At 41.0% G+C, this 17,820-nt stretch overlaps 1 protein-coding gene across 1 annotated transcript in view; it reads right to left on the reverse strand.

Annotated features, from left to right (window-relative positions):
- Nucleotides 1–5,672: 5,672 nt before the first annotated feature.
- BAZ1A (bromodomain adjacent to zinc finger domain 1A) overlaps nt 5,673–17,820 on the reverse strand; it is a 60,393-nt gene continuing 48,245 nt past the window's right edge. The window contains exons 21-26 of the mRNA XM_032188757.1: nt 12,133–12,380; nt 11,801–12,027; nt 10,168–10,652; nt 9,001–9,146; nt 6,984–7,071; nt 5,673–6,464 (exon numbers count right to left, since the gene is read on the reverse strand). Coding sequence (XP_032044648.1) covers nt 6,274–6,464; nt 6,984–7,071; nt 9,001–9,146; nt 10,168–10,652; nt 11,801–12,027; nt 12,133–12,380 — 1,385 coding nt within the window. The 3' untranslated portion in view covers nt 5,673–6,273. The remainder of the gene's footprint in view (nt 6,465–6,983; nt 7,072–9,000; nt 9,147–10,167; nt 10,653–11,800; nt 12,028–12,132; nt 12,381–17,820) is intronic.

Raw genomic sequence — 17,820 nt, forward strand, 5'->3', positions numbered from 1 at the left:
CATCAGTTCTCCTTCTTTCACAGCTAATTATTTTTAAAGGTAGAGTTGCACCTAAATAATAATAATATAGTTTCAGCAGTTTTCCTGGACTAGCACTAGAAAGCTAGAATGATATTGTGACAGAGAAACAAGCCCAAAGTCAGCATCCAGGTACTTCTTGGTAAATATATGCAGTTTGTGGCCTTCTGCCCCTGAAAGCATTTTGGGTGTAGTTTACATTGCTACTTAGCACTTTGTTGCCCAGAGAGTTGTGGAGTCTCCTTCTCTGGAGATACTCAAAACCCGCCTGGATGCCATCCTGCACAATGCGTTCTAGGTGATCCTGCTCAGCAGGGGGATTGGACTGGGTGATCTTCAGAGGTCCTTTCCAACCTCAGCCATTCAGTGATTCGGTGATGTACTCCAAGTACCAAAAAGCATTGGTTTGGAAAAAGTGTCCATTTGCCAGAATGCAGCAGTGATTACCTGTCAGCATGTACATGTCCAAGACCAAAGAGCTTCAACCCCAGCAGATCAGATTGGTCTGATTACTTAAAAAATAAATAAAAAGGTTAAATGCAGCCACAGCCCCATGTTGTCCCTGCAGTCCTGGACAGGGACTGCTGCTTTCAGTAAGTCCCAGCTTCACCACACATATCCCAGATATGGATGTAACCTTGAAAGGTACAAAAGCACAATGTTCATGAATGGTAACCACCTTATGCAGCTGGCTTACAGGGAAAAAAAAAAAAAAAAAAAAAAAAAAAGACAAACAAAAAGCTTTGAAAAACAAATATACACATATATCCACATAATTTAAAAACATGTATGTTGTTCCCAGATTCTGCAATACGTGGACATGTTTTAGGGGTGGTGCTACTTCAGTATCCCTATTTGAGAACAGATGGGAATCAAAGTGATGGCTTTACTTACCCATCCTTACAATTTCTGCAATTTGCCACACAAATCAGTTCACCTTTTGTATTTGACTTAATCCAAATATCTTCAAACCTGAGTGCCCCAAAATGGGGCATGTTATTAGTAACTGGAGATCTTCCAAGAGGGGTTGTTACTCAGGTCTTGTACTGAACATATGCACAACTGCACACATAAGGACAAAGATTTAAAATAGCACTGTTTTAAAATAATTAAAATAACATTTGCCTTATCATATTAATGGAAACAGCTTGCTGATGAAGGGCAGGAGGAAGAAGGCGTCAACCAGCCCGCTGGTAGCAGGCTGAGAAGTCTCAGCACAGCGCTTCGTGGCTAGCAGAGGGAAGCACAAGGAGCCCCTCTGGAGGACAAGACCAAGAACCTGCAGCTCTGAAGATCAAGAAGGCAATTTAGGTGTGCACAGGAAAGAGCTCCTGGAGTTACAGCAACCTAGCCACATGCCATACAAAAAAGTGCCTGCACTTATCTGGATACAGGTCGTTTTCAGAGTGGGAAGGCTTTTGCAGAGCAGAAATAGTCCTTGGGAGCCTCCAGAAGCATTAGCTGAAAGCATTGCGATCAGTTATGATAGCAGTATACACTAGGCAACATGACCAGAGTTAGTCAGATATTATTTACTTGCATACGAACAGATGGATTGTGGAACATACCAGACTTGCAGGCTAAGGGTTAATTCAGTAATTACATCAATATTTCAAGTCCTAAAGCCAGTGTGACCTCCCAAGTCACCAGATGACCAGCAGCAACATTACCTTGGGCGGGCCTCCATCTTGGTTCGGTGTCCCGGAGCTGCTCACTGCACAGCTCTGCAGCACCATCCCCACTTTTAGACCACCACAGCTTTACAGAGGGCAGGTAGCTGGGCATGGCTGTAGCCTCCTGCATCAAGTCAGCTCTTCAGGGCAGTCCCAGCCTCCCTGTCCCTACACGTGCAGGCCCTCCCTGCTTTCCAGCTGCCACCTAGTGGCTTCCAAGTGCCTGTATTCACTGCAATTATTCTAAGGCCCTTTTCCCAACCTTTAGTACTAACATTTACGTGCTCTCCCTTGCAATACTCAAAATGCATTTTTCTCCCTCTGTGCAGCTGCCACCCACCGGTGGCTGTGGGACTGGATGGCCCCAGCCCAAACCCACTGGGGTGGAAGGCGCCAGGCCTGTCAAAGGGCCTGGCCTGCCGCAGCGGGGCAGCTCCATCTTTCCAGCGCCACTGGAGGTTTCCAGGAGCTCAGATGTCCGCGGGCAAACCTGACACCAGATGCACCCGCCGAGGAAATCACCCACGGGCTGACACAGGTGAAGGGACCTGGCACCACAGCCTTGCTATGCTGCTGCTAACTCACAGCACAGCACGAGCAGCGAGCATAAGCTTGACGGCAGCCACCGCACTGCATTGCGCTCAGCGTTTGAAGACAGGACTCCAGCAACAAGTCTTCTCCTTCTAAGCTAGAGCTGCCTGGGGAGGAAGAGCAGCTTCCAGCAGTGGCAGCCATGTGAGAGATTTGTCTCCTGAACCCCTGACCACCTGTGGTGGCCAGGAGCAGAGAATGTTGTTGAAGCACAGATTTCCTGGAAAGAGACAGTACTTTGGGCTGGAGCCCAATTCCTCCACAGGAACAGGCCCTGCTCTTATGAAAGAATTGTCACATACAAAAAGGATCAGAAGAAATTGTCTAAGGTGGTTAAAACTCAGTAAGTCCCAGCTCTGTCATGAATAAAAGGGGAAGGAGGAAAGTAACAGAACTTGCACAGGAGGAAAACCACCTGCTGTTACAGTCCCTGGATGCATGCCAGACTACAATATACTGGACCTACAAAGAAGGAAAAGACTTTCACTAGGTAATTTTGTCAAAATTTTACTTTTGAGAGCAGACACCAGACTTGGAGCTCATGGAAGACTACTGCCCATGTTCTTGAAGAGCCTGGTAAAGCCCCATTAGTCAAGACGTCTGAACCAGAGATGAAACGGCTGAACAAGCACCAGTTAGCTCCTCCTACAGATAGTGCATATACCTTACCCTACTAGTAAGAGCATTGGATGGCAGCCTGAGAAAAGCGTGCTTACAGTAAGACATGGGTTTGTTTTGCAGGAAAGTTGAATAAAATGTGCTCTTCTCCATATCCTACCCTCAGCAAGTTTAACTAAAGCCTTAGGCTTGCAAACTTAATGACAAATTGGTAACTTTGGAAACTGGCTGCTCTTGGCTTGGACTGGCGTACGCTTTGTTGGGTTAGAAACTGGCTGGGTGACCGGGCCCAAAGAGTCATGGAGAATGGAGTTAAATCCAGTTGGAGGCCAGTCATTAGTGGCGTCCCCCAGGGCTCAGTACTGGGGCCAGTTCTCTTTAATATCTTTATTGATGATCTGGGTGAGGGGATCAAGTGCACCCTCAGTAATTTCGCAGATGACACCAAGTTAGGTGCGTGTGTCAATCTGCTTGAGGGTAGGAAGGCTCTGCAGAAGGATCTGGATAGGCTGCACCGATGGGCTGAAGTCAACTGCATGAAGTTCAACAAGGCCAAGTGCCGGGTCCTGCACCTGGGGCACAACAACCCCAAGCAGTGCTACAGGTGGGGAGATGAGTGGTTGGAGAGCTGCCAGGCAGAGAAGGACCTGGGAGTATTGGTTGATAGTTGGCTGAATATGAGCCAGCAGTGTGCTCAGGTGGCCAAGAAGGCCAACAGCATCCTGGCTTGTATCAGGAACAGTGTGACCAGCAGGGCTAGGGAGGTGATCGTCCCCCTGTACTCAACTCTGGTGAGGCCGCACCTCGAGTACTGTGTTCAGCTTTGGGCCCCTCGCTACAAGAAGGACATGGAGGTGCTCGAGAGAGTCCATAGAAGGGCGATGAGGCTGGTGAGGGGCCTGGAGAACAAGTCTTATGAGGAGCAGATGAGGGAGCTGGGCTTGTTCAGCCTGGAGGAGGCTCAGGGGCGACCATATCACTCTCTATAGGTACCTTGAAGGAAGCTGTGGCAAGGTGGGGGTTGTTCTATTCTCCCACATGCCAAGTAATAGGACAAGGGGGAATGGGCTGAAGTCATGCCAGGGGAGATTTAGGCTGGGTATTAGGAAGAACTTCTTTACTGAAAGGGGTTAGTCATTGGAATGGGCTGCCCAGGGAAGTGGTTGAGTCACCATCCCTGGAGGTCTTTAAAAGATGTTTAGATGTAGAGCTCAGTGATATGGTTTAGTGGGAGACTTGTTAGTGTTAGGTCAGAGGTTGGACTAGGTGATCTTGGAGGTCTCTTCCAACCTACGTGATTCTGTGATACAAACAACCCAGGCACAAGCTGAAATTTGGGTTGAACAGTTCCATCCGCTCCATCCAAACTTGAAATTATACTTGGGTTGCTAAGGGAAAGCTATTGAAGGAAACCTCGGAGAAAAAATGATAGGAATGAACAGCTGTGAGTAGGTTGAAGACTGTAACAACTTCAATTGCGTCTGCCACAGATGGACATGGCCAGTTCACTGTGCCTCCCCCCCAAGTACTCACACTCAAGTCAATGGGCAGCATTCATGTGGGCAAGAACTTGCACAACTGTTTGTGCAACCTGCCTGCCAGTGTGTTCACAGCCTCTTGGGACTCGACAGATGCAGGGATATCAAGTTCAACCAACACACCATGGAAAGGAGCTTTCTGCTACTCCCTTACGGGATTCATCATTCTTTGTGGTGTGAAGGTCAAAAAACTCTTTATGGAACAAGAAACATATCTCTTGTGTCTAGACATGTTTGCTACATAAAAAGAGCAGCTCGTGTACAAACTCTGAAGTATTAACATGCATCTTTAAACAATAACTCTCTTATTTTCATTCTTAAGATTTTTTTTTCCCCTCTTTTAAACTTCAAACTGGTCAGTCTCCTATCACCATCTGTTCCCCAGGCTCAAAGGAATGCCTGCTCTTGCCAACTCTAAGGCAAGGTAAGCAATACGGGCATAGAAAATCCACAATTACACAGCATGTAATTGTCCAGGTCAGTTGCATTTACAAGCTTTCATGAGGATGCAATGTAAGCTAGCACAGAAATACAGAGAAAAGTTGCTGCAGCAGCAAGCCTCATCTTTCATTTTTTCCTGCCCTCTTCACCCCCAGACTTACGCTCTATGCTGTTCCTCAGAGTACAGCATACTCCCTGCTATGGAGTTGCAGACCTGAAAGCCAACAGCCGGATAAGGAGACCACTGCCAAGGACAGTAAGGATGCTTTACAGAAGCTGCTGGTCAGCTAAGAGCGATGAGATTTTACCCTGATAGAATAAAATCCTAATTAAAGAACCACACTTATAGAACAACTTACACACACACTTCTTGCATCACTCCTTACACACCAACACTTGCATTGGTCAGAGACCAGATAGCACAGTGGCCAGAGCTCCTGAAAATGCTGGTAAGGGTACTTTGTGGTGCTTGTGCGGAAACCAAGTTCGGCTGTGTTCTCTCCAGCAACATGTCCTAGTAAATGAACAGGGAAGGCGGCAGAGCAGTGTGATCCAGAAGTAAAGGTCAGAAGCTCGACATACATTGAAAAATGTGTCATTTTATTTGTACACTTCGAAAGTTGTACATAGAAACTTATAATACAGTCCTGTAAATTTACTCATTGCTAGAACTGCCAAGTAGAGGGGAAGATATTTATTGATTGATCATCAAGAAGTTACAGGGGAATAAACAAAAAACACAGGAAAATTAAAAAAGTTATGGAACTCTTTTTTTTTTGTTTTTAATCCCCAGTACAAATTTTATAAATACAAAACAAATTCACAAATTACTTTGAATGCTAAATAAATATCTACTTAATAAACTCAGACTGAATACCTCCAGCCAGCACTGGTACAGTACTTAAAAAATATGCAATTGTACTCATTCATGTGTAGTGTTGAGAAGATATGCTCAAACAAGTTTTAAACATGCACAGTTTCTTCAACTGTGCTACAGCAGAAGATTTTATCTGAGTTGATAAAGCCCTCAATACCACAGCTCCTACAAAATCTAGAGGATGAAACAAGTCATTTGGTGCAGGAAAAAACAATGCATTTCTGGAAGATATTTGGACACATGAATGTATTAAAAATGTACAAAACCTCTGTAAACCAGTACTGTACCCAGTACATCTATCAAAATTATTAGACACTGAATAAAACTGTAGCAAAGGTAATCTTTCCTACGTTCTCCTGAGTGCTTAATATTACATTGAGAATATAGTGCAGGCCACACTTCAAGGTGGTTAAACAGTTGTTATTGCTTTATACAGGTATGATGACTGCATGATTTAACATTTCATTTTAATGAATTTAACAGATTCCCTCAAAAAAAATCCTTTGGAAGGCAGAGGTTAGATTCGTGACTTCTTTGCCACGGGAGCGGCATGGTCCACATTACCAGATGTGATAGGAAGTCCAAGCTTTTGAGCCTGAATGTGGAAGAAAGCCTGAAGTCTAGTTCCAGCTTTCGCTTCACTTGTGTTACGAGGGTTGTATTCAAAGCAGTTTGAAAACATCAGCTCAATGTCTTCAATGAACTCCGCTAGTAAATAAAAAGTAAATAAGTGAACTTAGAGTGTCTCATGTCATCAAATGGCAGTATAATAAAGGAGTATGACACCGCTGAATGAGGGCAGAGTTGCCACCCTAGAGATATTTTTACACATGCATCAAGTATGTTACCAGTAAACAGCCACGTAAACGTTCTTAAATTCCTCTGATAATCAATAGAGGGAATACAGAACAAGGAACAACTGAAGCTTTTCTGGAACAACTGAAGCTTTTCTAAGTATTTAATCAGTGTCACACACTGACATCAAAGGCTTGAGAAATTAGCTGGATTATCTCAGATGCTCACTTCTTATCTATCCATACATCATGTACTTCGGTAGTAAAAAGCATTTTTAAATGACATTTGTTGAACATGAATCATGTTATTCCAAAAAAAAAAAAAAAAAAACAACAAAAAACCACAAACAGATTTCAGATCCCAACACAGCTCTATTTCACAAGGATTTATTTTAAAGAGAGAAGAGGGTTTGTTACTTTTATTGATACTTACATGCAAGCTTGTATTCACATTTATTCACCTTTTCACGGATTATATTTAAGGCAATAGGTTTTTTGATGATATCATAGTAGTCTGGTACCTTTGAAAAAGAAAAAAATTATTCATACAAAAACTAATCAGAAGCTTAAAATTCTACTGATGTAAAAAAAAAAAAAAAAAGAAGTCTTGCATTAGCAGAAAGCATTTTGGTTTTGTTTTTGAACAAACAGGAGTATGAAGCAACAACCTACACTTCCTGAGCTGAGTGTCAGTTTGCGGGTATTGCTTTTCCATTTTTATACATCATTAAAGTAGCAGACCACAGCAAACATCAGCCAGCAACTTAAATAAATCTCATCCTAAAAGCCCTGTGAACAACTGCAGGAAATTAAATTACATGAGCAGATAAGCATTAGGGTATTACAGCTACTCTGATCTGTTGAGAGCAGAAGTTCTCCAAGATTTTTAAAATGTTTAATTTTCCTGTAACATAATATTAAAATCTCCTTAATCATGAGTACTGGCCATTCTTACTCCACTGCTGTTCACCTTTTTGCACTGTTCATTGAAATTCCATTTAGTTATGTTGAAAGGAAGGTAGTGAACTTTCTGTAGCAAGCAGGATGCAGACTGCAAGTACCAGAGATAGTACCACTCAGAACAGCGTTTGTTTGATAAATACTAGAGGTGAAAAAGGACTGCTTAACCCTTAAGGGTACTGATCATTTGGATGACAGGTTTTGAGGTCCAAGTAAGCACCAAGGTATGGGTGCTATTTTCCACACCACAGAGCAAGAAAAAAAAAGTGGTATCTTTTTAAATGCACAATCTGCTCTAAATATTGCTTTCTTCTAAGAAATACCTCCTGTGCACCACTGTACATGTTCTAAAAGCAAGTTCTTTATTATTGCCTGAAACTTTACCATATCAAATACAACCTGCAAATGAATCTAGAGGAAGAATTAGCAGAGATACAGAATTAGATTATGTTTTTCATTCTTTTCACATTCAAAGTGCTGTTTACATAAACACTAAATAAAATGTAATTTTCTCTTTCTGGCATAATGAAGAAAATCTGGGACCTTCAGGTATGGATTTTTCTTTCTGAACTGTACAGGCTATCCTTCAGTGATTTGTGCAAACCTGAATGCACTGAACTCTCATAGTTTGCTCTCAGGATCAGAATTAAGCTGAGTTCTCCATCTATCCTCCTTAAGAAGCTTCCTTGCATTCACCAGACTTAAGCTTCCCAAAGCAATTCCACTACTCTAGTAGCCAGATGCTCATCCTGAAATCATTCATTCAAAACTCTCCTCCTCCTCCTCTTCGTTTACCAGTTACCACTGATGATTTTAATAGAGCTCAGTGTTTAAATGCTCTAACTCCTGCAAGATGACTATTGCTCCTGTCTGTGCAGAGTTGCTCCAGAGGGGCTGAAGAGGACTGGCACTTTGTTACTGTAGAATAAATCCAGAAGTGTCTTGCAACTGACAAGCTAGTGCAGCCTGCAGAAAACCAGACATGCTTTGGGAACTTTTACTGAAATACAAGTCTCTGAAGCAGTACTAAGGATACCTACTTTACCATCTGGTATTTTATAATCTAAATCAAGAGAAAATTAAATGAACTCAGCTAAGTAGTCACCTTTTTACTTCATCACAATTAATGTTGGAATTAAGCTGTTCTTACCTTATTTTATTGCAGATCTGTTTTGAAAAAACCCTTGCATAAATTAAAGATAAATGAACCAATTAATAACCATACGCTTACCTTTATCAGTCCACTGCTCTATTTTTTTTCCCCCATATCAAAGCATTTCAGTTATACACAATTGATGCCAAGCATACTTTAAATTTGCATTAAATCACGTCATTCGGAAAACGTAGTTCTGGCACCAAATATTTGAGCTGAAGTGTGAAAATTCTCCTGAATCCCACTGTATTCTCCAGTTGGGTAGTGCCATTAAGTTTTATTGACAGCAAACAAGATTCTCTAAAGTTATCATTCCCTCCTCAGTTCTATCGGTTACCTGGATTTTGGAAACCAGTTTCATGAAAGGCCAGCTGTCATCATGTCGTACCAGTTCCACTACAAGTTGTTCGAAAGCTGAGAGTTCGTGAACTCCCCCTTGACGTCCTGAACTTCTTCTGTTCAATGAGGTTTGAGGAGATGATTCTGGGAATGAAAAAAACAAAAACATCCCACCAGATGAAAATAAAAGCCTGACATGTAAAAATTGAAAGTGAAACACCATTATCCTATTCTAAAAGAAAACAAACAACAAACAGATAGTACAGGGTACAGATGGTTAGAAGATGCAATGCCGAGCAGAGTTCTCAGTTCCTGCCCTTTGAGCCCCTGTATCTTGTGAGCTGGAGCTAAGACAGATTTTTCTTTTTGCTTGGCTGTCTCATCCTACACCCTACCCACAGTAAGCAGGGTTAGATTCCAAGAACAGCTACATTACACTAAGAGAGGAGAGAAAACAATAAAAAATCAAGATATAAGCTACAAAAATCTGGAGAAAAATTAAAAGATAAGAAACAGATGCTTTAATCCTTAGACTGTCTAGCACAATATCATATATTGATTTCAATTCTGTGTTACTGTTTTAATTGGGAAAAAAAATTAACTGTCCAATAGCAGTTTCTGGTTCAACTGCTCATAATAAAGTTAATGGCTCCTGCTTTTGGAGACTTGAGGTATTAAAACTACCAATGCCATAGTTTAAGGCCTCAACTCATGCAGTTTGGCCTCAGGAATTTAACAAGATTACAGTTTGTTATTAACCACTAAATGACTCCCTTGCTACATAAAATGCTACCTTGCGTACATCTATGTTCTTCAGCTATTTAACTCTTCAATAAGACTATAAAAGCTATAAGTAAACATATATATGCCTTAAACCATGCAGATTTTCTGTCTCCTTATTAGTGACTGTTTCATACTGCATGCAAATATGAAAATTCCAATACAGATATGGTAAATCATGTATTCTTTAGATGACTGAAATGTCTTTAAGGTTCCCTCCCGTCACTGTAAAAAAAAAAAAAAAAAAAAGGGAATGTTTTACTGGAAATAGCAAAAATGCTTTCAACAATCACTTCTCACTAATTCTAGTCTTTGCTTTACCACACAGACATTTTAGCAAGCAAGCAAGCTTTGTTTTCATTCCAGATAAACAGATTTCTCTAACCTGTGGATTGTCGTTTCCTGCCTCTTCTCTTGGGTTCACTAACAGGAAGAGAAAGCTTTGAGGCAGCAACTGGATACTTTCTAACCCGTTCATTTGAGTCTGCAGTATCAACAATTCTAAATCCGACAGAATTGGAAGGACTATTTTCCAGTGTGTTATCAGCACTCTTTCTTCCTCTTCGTCTTCTTCGAGGACTGAGCAATTCCACAAATACATCTGCTTGGCATGAACTTTGGCTCTGACGAGTGGTCCGACTACTAAGTCGTAAAGAAGGCTTCGTCACTGATGGAGGGGCCGATTTTACCTTTCTTAGACCCCTCCTGGTAACTCTAGATGAAGATCCACCTTGCTTAGGTGTATTCTGCTGACTCCGAGAAGCGTATCTTGCCTGACGGTGGCTGTTCCGACTTGAGAAAGGATTGTTGAGTTTGGCTGCTCTCATTTTTAATGGAAACTTGACCTGTGGTCTTCCTTGCTTTGATGGGCTACAAAAAGTGAATAATTAGATTTATCCTCAAATTCAATTCCCCTCAGTTTTCTAATTCAGCATTTAAAAAAAAAAAAAACAAAAAACACAAACCATTCAAGGCTGGTAGGCAACAGGCTTCCACTGATGCATTCACTCAACCACCAGTCTCTTAAATACTGCTCTGAATTCTTTTAATCAAATATGATGTGCAGCACATACTTTAAGGAAACGCTCAGAATTCCTATCACCGTGGCAGCCTGTGCAATGCAGATTTGTTACCTGGAACACAACCTATCAGTTTCTTGAAACTGCCTACTTAGTTCTCACAGCAGTTCTAGCTACCGTGATTTTTGAACACGGTCAGCTACAGAAATAAATCATGGTTCTAAATAGCTAAATGTAAATGTTACAATCTAGTCCACGTTTATAACTAATATTCAAGCTTCTCCTGCCATTACAGAAAGATCCCAGAGACAACTTTACTTATCAAGAAGATGCAACTTCTGTCTTACTACTGAATCTCAATTTTTGGAGCCAGATATAGCTTTGCTTCAGTCAATTCAAACAATTGTACTGAACAGACAGAAAGCATTCTCAGATTAGAAGTTTCCTTGAGCAAACGTTTATACTCCTGCTCTGTATCAAATCCATCACCACATTGGATTATTTATGCTTGTTTTTTTTCCCCCCTCTCCTTTTCTTAAGTCAGCTGTTGCAGAAGTCCTCAGTCCTTCCAATGTGACACAGGCTCAACAGATGATCTTACCTTCCTTACTGTTCTAATACCTACTATATGCATGCGTCTAGTCCCACAAAATTTAAAATGGGAAGAAAACAACTCCATGTTTTCTCCGGAAGATCTTTACCATTTGAAGTGCTCTCCATTGTACGTTCAAGCAATAGTTGTACAGAACCCCAACCCTGATGGCCATCCCTCACCCACACACCTAAAGGTGGAATTTTCATTCTGAAAAGTGAGTCTAAGTCCAGTGGAGCTCTCTTTTGTTAATTTTAAACCCCATCAGTAAGTGCCAAATTCATAACAAGCTTCCTTCCACCCCACCCCCTCACTGGATTTTCAATACATGTTCTTACACGAACAATTACTCCACCTAATAATCAAGGCATTTCAGTAGAAAGCCACTTTAATGGGTGCCTGCTTACCTCATATCTTCATCCTCTTGAGATTCATCATCTTCCTCTTGCTCGTCTTCATAATCCTCTTCCTCACTTTGTCTCACTTCATCATAGTTTGCATCTTCCTCCCCATCTTCTATTCGTTCAGCAGTCTCCTCATCGCTCTCCACAGATGGTCTCTGTCTGGAGGACAGGCGTCTGGAGCGCTGCTTTGGTCGGCACTCTGGACAAAACCAGTCCCCTTCAGGAATGACCTACAAATAGAAAAAAAAGGGGGGAAAAACAAGCATTAGTAAGACATTTAGCTGTAAGAACTACTCAAATTTTATGCAGAAAGGAAGGTATTTTTCCTCATATACCTTAAGCTTGGGCCTGATACAGTAAGTATGATAGCCTCGATCACAGCCATCACACAGCACCATGCTTTCCGCATCACCTTTCTTTCGACACACTTTACAGCGAGCATTGAGGATAGACTTGGACCAGATGACACTTCGATCCAATGTAGAGAGATGAAGGAAGACTTGGGACAAGCTGGTAGAAGAAAGAAGTGACTCTCTCCAGCGATCCAAAACTGTTTTATAGGATCGTCCACCATCGCTGGCATCTGCCATGAGAGGAGAAGAAAACAAAAAAAAACAGGATCAAACTTCTTTTTCAAACATACAGGTTGCTCCAGATGATGAAGTAAGGCTTGGTATTTTAAACAGAAACGCAATAGCAAACTGAGTTAATAATCTTTCTTATCTTTTCAGCACTCAAGTATTTCCTTATTAGTCTTCCAGCTGCTGAAGCTGTAGGATTTTATCTTTCAATATCAATTCAGCTGCAAACTTGCACATACATAAGACAAAATTCTTACTCAGTTGTCAACCTGAAAACCTAATGATCTGCTTTATACAGAAAGACTTCTTGAAGTTAATTTCTAAGATCAAAATCACACCTTTTCACAATGTTTGCACCTAAATAAACTGCATGACATTGAAAGGAGACTTTGTGGGGGAAAAAAAAACACACACCACGAACCACCACCAACCAACCAGCTCAGAGGGCTCTCACACCTTCCCTTGTCCTGCCCCATTATAATTTAGCAGACTGTTTTGCAGCACTCCCTCCATGCTTCAGTGCCTTTACTCCTATCCTGCACTCTGCCTTCACAGGAATTTGCATGTCAATGTGCTCAGCCAGACTGGGTGACTGATCTGATAGAAAAATACCTGTTTTCTTGATATTTTAAGCAATATAGCACATGAGAAGCTGTGGCACACACCTAGTGGCAAAACAAGAAAGACCTGGGATCCTCCTGAGGTTAGAAATAAATTGGGGGGAGAAGTCGTATCAAAACGAAACCCGTTTGAAAAAGTGAAGTCCAGGCCCTGAAGTGGTCACACAAATACACATGCAGAACAGTGAAAGGGGTGGTACAGAACAGCAATGTGCAGCTGGGAATTGCAGAAGCAAATGGCCTGTTGGAGGAGCTAAAGAAACAAGAAGGCCTAAGTTACACCCTGCATTGCTGCTGCTAAGTGGAAAGGAAATTTGAGTGTTGAAAGCCATTTCTTGCATTTTAAAGCAAGAAGGTTTAAGAAAAATCTAGCAGTACCTTCAATAATAGATTTAATAATAGAAGTGTCTGAAGATGTCCCTTCTAAAAGTGATATTCCAGTTATTGCTGTGTGATCTCTAGCTGATTAACGATGCACACAGGTATGAAATGCTACCTTGCCTGCTCTACCAGTCACAGTGGGCACAGGAACGGCCTGCAATCCTGCTGTCTGCCAAGTGATTTCTCCTCAGAAACAGGAAGAGAAAAACATCTAACAGATAAAATGAAAGAACAAAAAATCAGACTAATTGCTCTCCTGGCAAGGCTGTTCTGCCTTCTCATCTACTGTCTGCCAGGATTTGCCTAATCTTGCATACATTTGCATGAGCAGCAAGCAGCACAGGAGAAACAATGAGCAAAGACAGAGGATAAACAGGCAGCACGGCTCCCTAAATAAAATTTAGCCACTCCTGAACTGCAAATACTGTATTTCTCATAATTTCTTTACTCTGTCCTTAAAAGTTTCCTTTCTCAGGTTCAGTCTTACTACACGTAGTGCACAAGCTCCACTTCATAGCGCTGCAGTACAGCTCTCAGTGTATTATTTAAAATTCAGTTAGACGAAAATGACAATTCCCTGTCAGGACACTATACTAGAACCTGAAAACCTGTTCAGTTCGCAGTTCTGCCACAGATCACTACTGTAACTCCAGCAAAGATGATTCATCTTATCCGTATATACAGTTTAGCAAGCATTTCCTTTTCTGACAATGGCAGCTTGAGCATTATTACTTTTTTTTTTTTAATAATTATTATTGGCAACTATCTGTAACCTGGAATGGTTCACAAATGGAGCTCACCATACAACACAACAAATACATGCACTGCCAAACTGCAGTTGCAATACAGAAGGAAATCACTGACCACTACCTGCTGAAGCACGTCCCAGTGCTGAAAGAAAACGTGCCAAGTGACACCGGCTGTTTCCATTCCCAATTTGGGAAATACAAGTAACACTTTTTTCTTCCATCCCTCAATTTTGTCATTTATATTGTTAACTCTGAGGGGAAAATGGCCTCTTCCTTTGTGTCTGAGCGGCTCTACATGGCTCAGTGGGATACCCCTCTGCCAGCTAAGCCCTCCAAGCCTTGCTACAATGCAAATGAAGTTGTTTGACAGATCTATGCACTCATCTATCAATAGCTAATTGAGTTCAGGGAAGGGTTTTCCATCTTAGTATTTCGAGAAAGGATACGCAGTTGCACAATGCTGCAAAGTTTAAAAAAAAGGCATTAAAAAGAAGGGGGGAAGGATTACGTGAACATGCAGATTTCTGTCCCAAAGTGATAAAAAGAAAATACAGTTCTTTATCTCTGGGTGCAGATTTTATTTTTATTTTTTTATTTTAAATCTTTGAGCCGTATTTGTTTTACTTCCAATAAGGTTTAAACCTTCTAAGCATTTATACTGCAATTCCTTCAGCATAAGGAACTGGCTACAGAATTAAAGTGAAGAAAAAATTAAGTGCTCTTTAATTCTTAGCAATACAAGTAAACATGTAAAATTTACCATCTCTCTGACTAGTCTTGTCTTCCACTCTCTTCCTCTTTTTATCCCCCCTGTGGCTTCTTTTATTATCTTCTGCATTACCTAACGTTAAATTCATACAGTTATTTCAAATACGTTTTTGAAGTGTGGGGGATATTTTCAAATTAATTTTTATAATCCGTATTTGCATAATCTAAAAATGTAACTAGAACAGTTGTTACCACGCATGCATATAGAAGGTAGGAAGGGAAGGGTAAAGAGAATGCTGTGCGTGGAGTGATTGCATAGCCCAGGATTCACTTTGACTTCCACTAGAGCAAAAGGTTTAGACAAAAAGCTTCTTAAATTGACCCTCCCTTACCTTTATGTCCATCTCTGGTACAAATGGCTATAGAAGGACCTTAGTAAACAAAGGTTTTTCTTTCAGCAAACATGTCTGGTCTGTGCTGCCACAAACATCCTAACACTGCAAAAATATACCTGCTTCATGGTCACAGCCCTCAAGGACCAAGAAAACTAGCTTGTCTGTCCACATGAAATGACCTATGATAGTTGTGTGCAGGAACCTTCCTGAGTATCAGAATGCAATTGCTCTCCCAAAAAGAGACAGAGTAGACCTTTATCTGATCCAAATGCAAGGTACCTTCTTTGACTGCCTTTTCTGAAGAATAAGAAAACAAATCTCTGCTGGAAGATGCCATATTTTACCATGAGGAGGTCTAATTATAGACAGAAAGCAAAACAATTTTGAGAGTAGAGGAAACAAAACTAATCTGAGTCTAGGAAAAAAGGAATGGAACATAGATGAGCAAAAAGCAGCAAGAAAGATGTGTTTTTTATTTTTCTTTTTTTGTCCCATAAGTGCATGGCAAAAACCCACACTGTATATGACTGTACCTGAAAGATTCTTATTGACTGGAGTCCTGCACTAGCACAGAAAGCAAGATTTTTTTCTTGGCTGACTCACTGGACACCAGGGTGACCAAATCACATCATTTTAAACCTCAGTTTTCACATCTATGTAATAGGAATGGTGAGACTTGCTTCTCCACTACAAAGTATTTTGAAATGTAAGAAAAAGCAATTTATACTAAAAAAAAAAAAAAAAAAAGCAAAATCCACAACAATTATTGTTTGTACTTCCTCTTTTTTTTTTCCCCTCCAAACTAACACTTCAGTTTCCATCAAACAGCTTAAGTTTTAGAACAAAAAGAAGTAACTGTTTATTACGTGTTTCATTTCAGAATTTTGCAGGAAAAAATGTGTACTGCAAGCTGTACCTCGCCCCTCCCCTCCTTTTTGAGATTCTCCTCAAATATTACTTCGGATTGAAGGAAGAAAATCAAAGTTTTCATGGCTGATTCGTAATGAAAGGATTTCTAAAAACACAATTAATAATAAAGAAATGCTTACATTACAATTCAAGTCGGGTACTGTTAAATTTTATCACCAAACAACAGAAGATTATCAGTCATCTAGCAGTTCTGCAAGGCAGAGGGTGCTGTTTCTGGGGTTTCCAGATCTCCTTTAGCTTTAGTATCTTCTGTGTCAGCCTTTTCTTGCTCTTCAACTTTAATATTTTGTATGCACCTCAACTCTAAACTTATCAAAATCACCAGCAAGGCTCTTGGCAGCCTGATAGAGCCTTAGAACAAAAAAGGAGCAAAGAGGAGCAGCTGGTCCTTTTATTACCGTGCTGGGTCCCTTTGTCTGCTCTGCACCCTGGAGGCCACCGGGATAAACTTGCCAGTGACTGCAATGAATTTCACTATGCTGTCTTTAGTGCTACAAGCTGTAAATAGAGCGAAAACTAAAAATTGTTAAGTATGGCTCCAATCCCTAACGGGAACAGAGCACACTGTGAAAAGAGGTAGGGGGGATGGGGGAAAGGAAGTGCTACAGCAAAGGCAACAACTGAAATAAGGAAGACAAAATAAGGTTTCAGTTGGTTTAAAGCAGAAATGCAATAGTACTCATTTTATCAAACGTGCTCCCCAACCTACTACCAAAACAGACCTCTTGCAGACTTGGCATGTTTTTACTTCAGTGGTAATTAAGTCATCTAAAAAAGATGGGTTTCTCAGGTTTAATATTAAAAACAGATATACAGGCATTTTCTCTAGGGGAAAGTTTCAGTAAGTAGTTGGAATAACTATTAAAAAAAAACTGTTAGAAAAATTGAGTGGACAGACAATAACCCAAATAAGATCAAGACAACAAGCCCACAAACTGTGTGGCTACAAACTAAAAACTAACTTCTGTCCTCGTAGTTATCTTGGCTATTTCCTAGTGAGGTCAATGAAAGAAGGTATCACAGTTCTGGGACAGTCAGTCCCAGAGTAAGCAGCTGTATCCACTTTTTATTAGGATGTTTAGTAACACACCTAATGTCACCTATCTAGGAGAAGAGAGAGCTTTGCCTGTTACACACAGGCAAGTTGCATGCTGAGAAACAGAATTTACTTTGGTGACATACAAAGTCATTGGTTCCACATAGGGAGTCTAACCTGAATAGAAGACTTTGCACATTTTATAGTATTTTCTTTTTGCTTTTTTGTTTGTTTTAAACAAATCTGAAACACTGAAGGGCTATATCCAGAAAGGGCTGCATCCACATCTGCTGCTTGACCTCTGGAGTGCCTCCATTTGCCAGAGGCCTCTCTAGCACACAGGTTTCCTCGACTCTGCAGTTTTGCCCTCTGGTCACATCCAAAAGCTCCTAAGTCAGAGCACCCTTCACATAACTGCCTAGAAGTCAGAAAATTCAGCAAGAAATGTGTGTGTGTTTTAGGCCTTCTTTAGTACAGAGCTGTTCAAAGCCATGTCTCCTCAGATCTTGCTTTCATTCAGACTCATCTCCTGGTAAGAGCAGGCTATTACACAACCAAAAATACAAGACGCTTCGCACCAAAGGTAGAACAAGGAAAAGGGAACCTGACACTGCAGCTTAATG

This window comes from Aythya fuligula, chromosome 5 (genome assembly GCF_009819795.1).
Source record: "Aythya fuligula isolate bAytFul2 chromosome 5, bAytFul2.pri, whole genome shotgun sequence".
NCBI lineage: Eukaryota > Metazoa > Chordata > Aves > Anseriformes > Anatidae > Aythya > Aythya fuligula.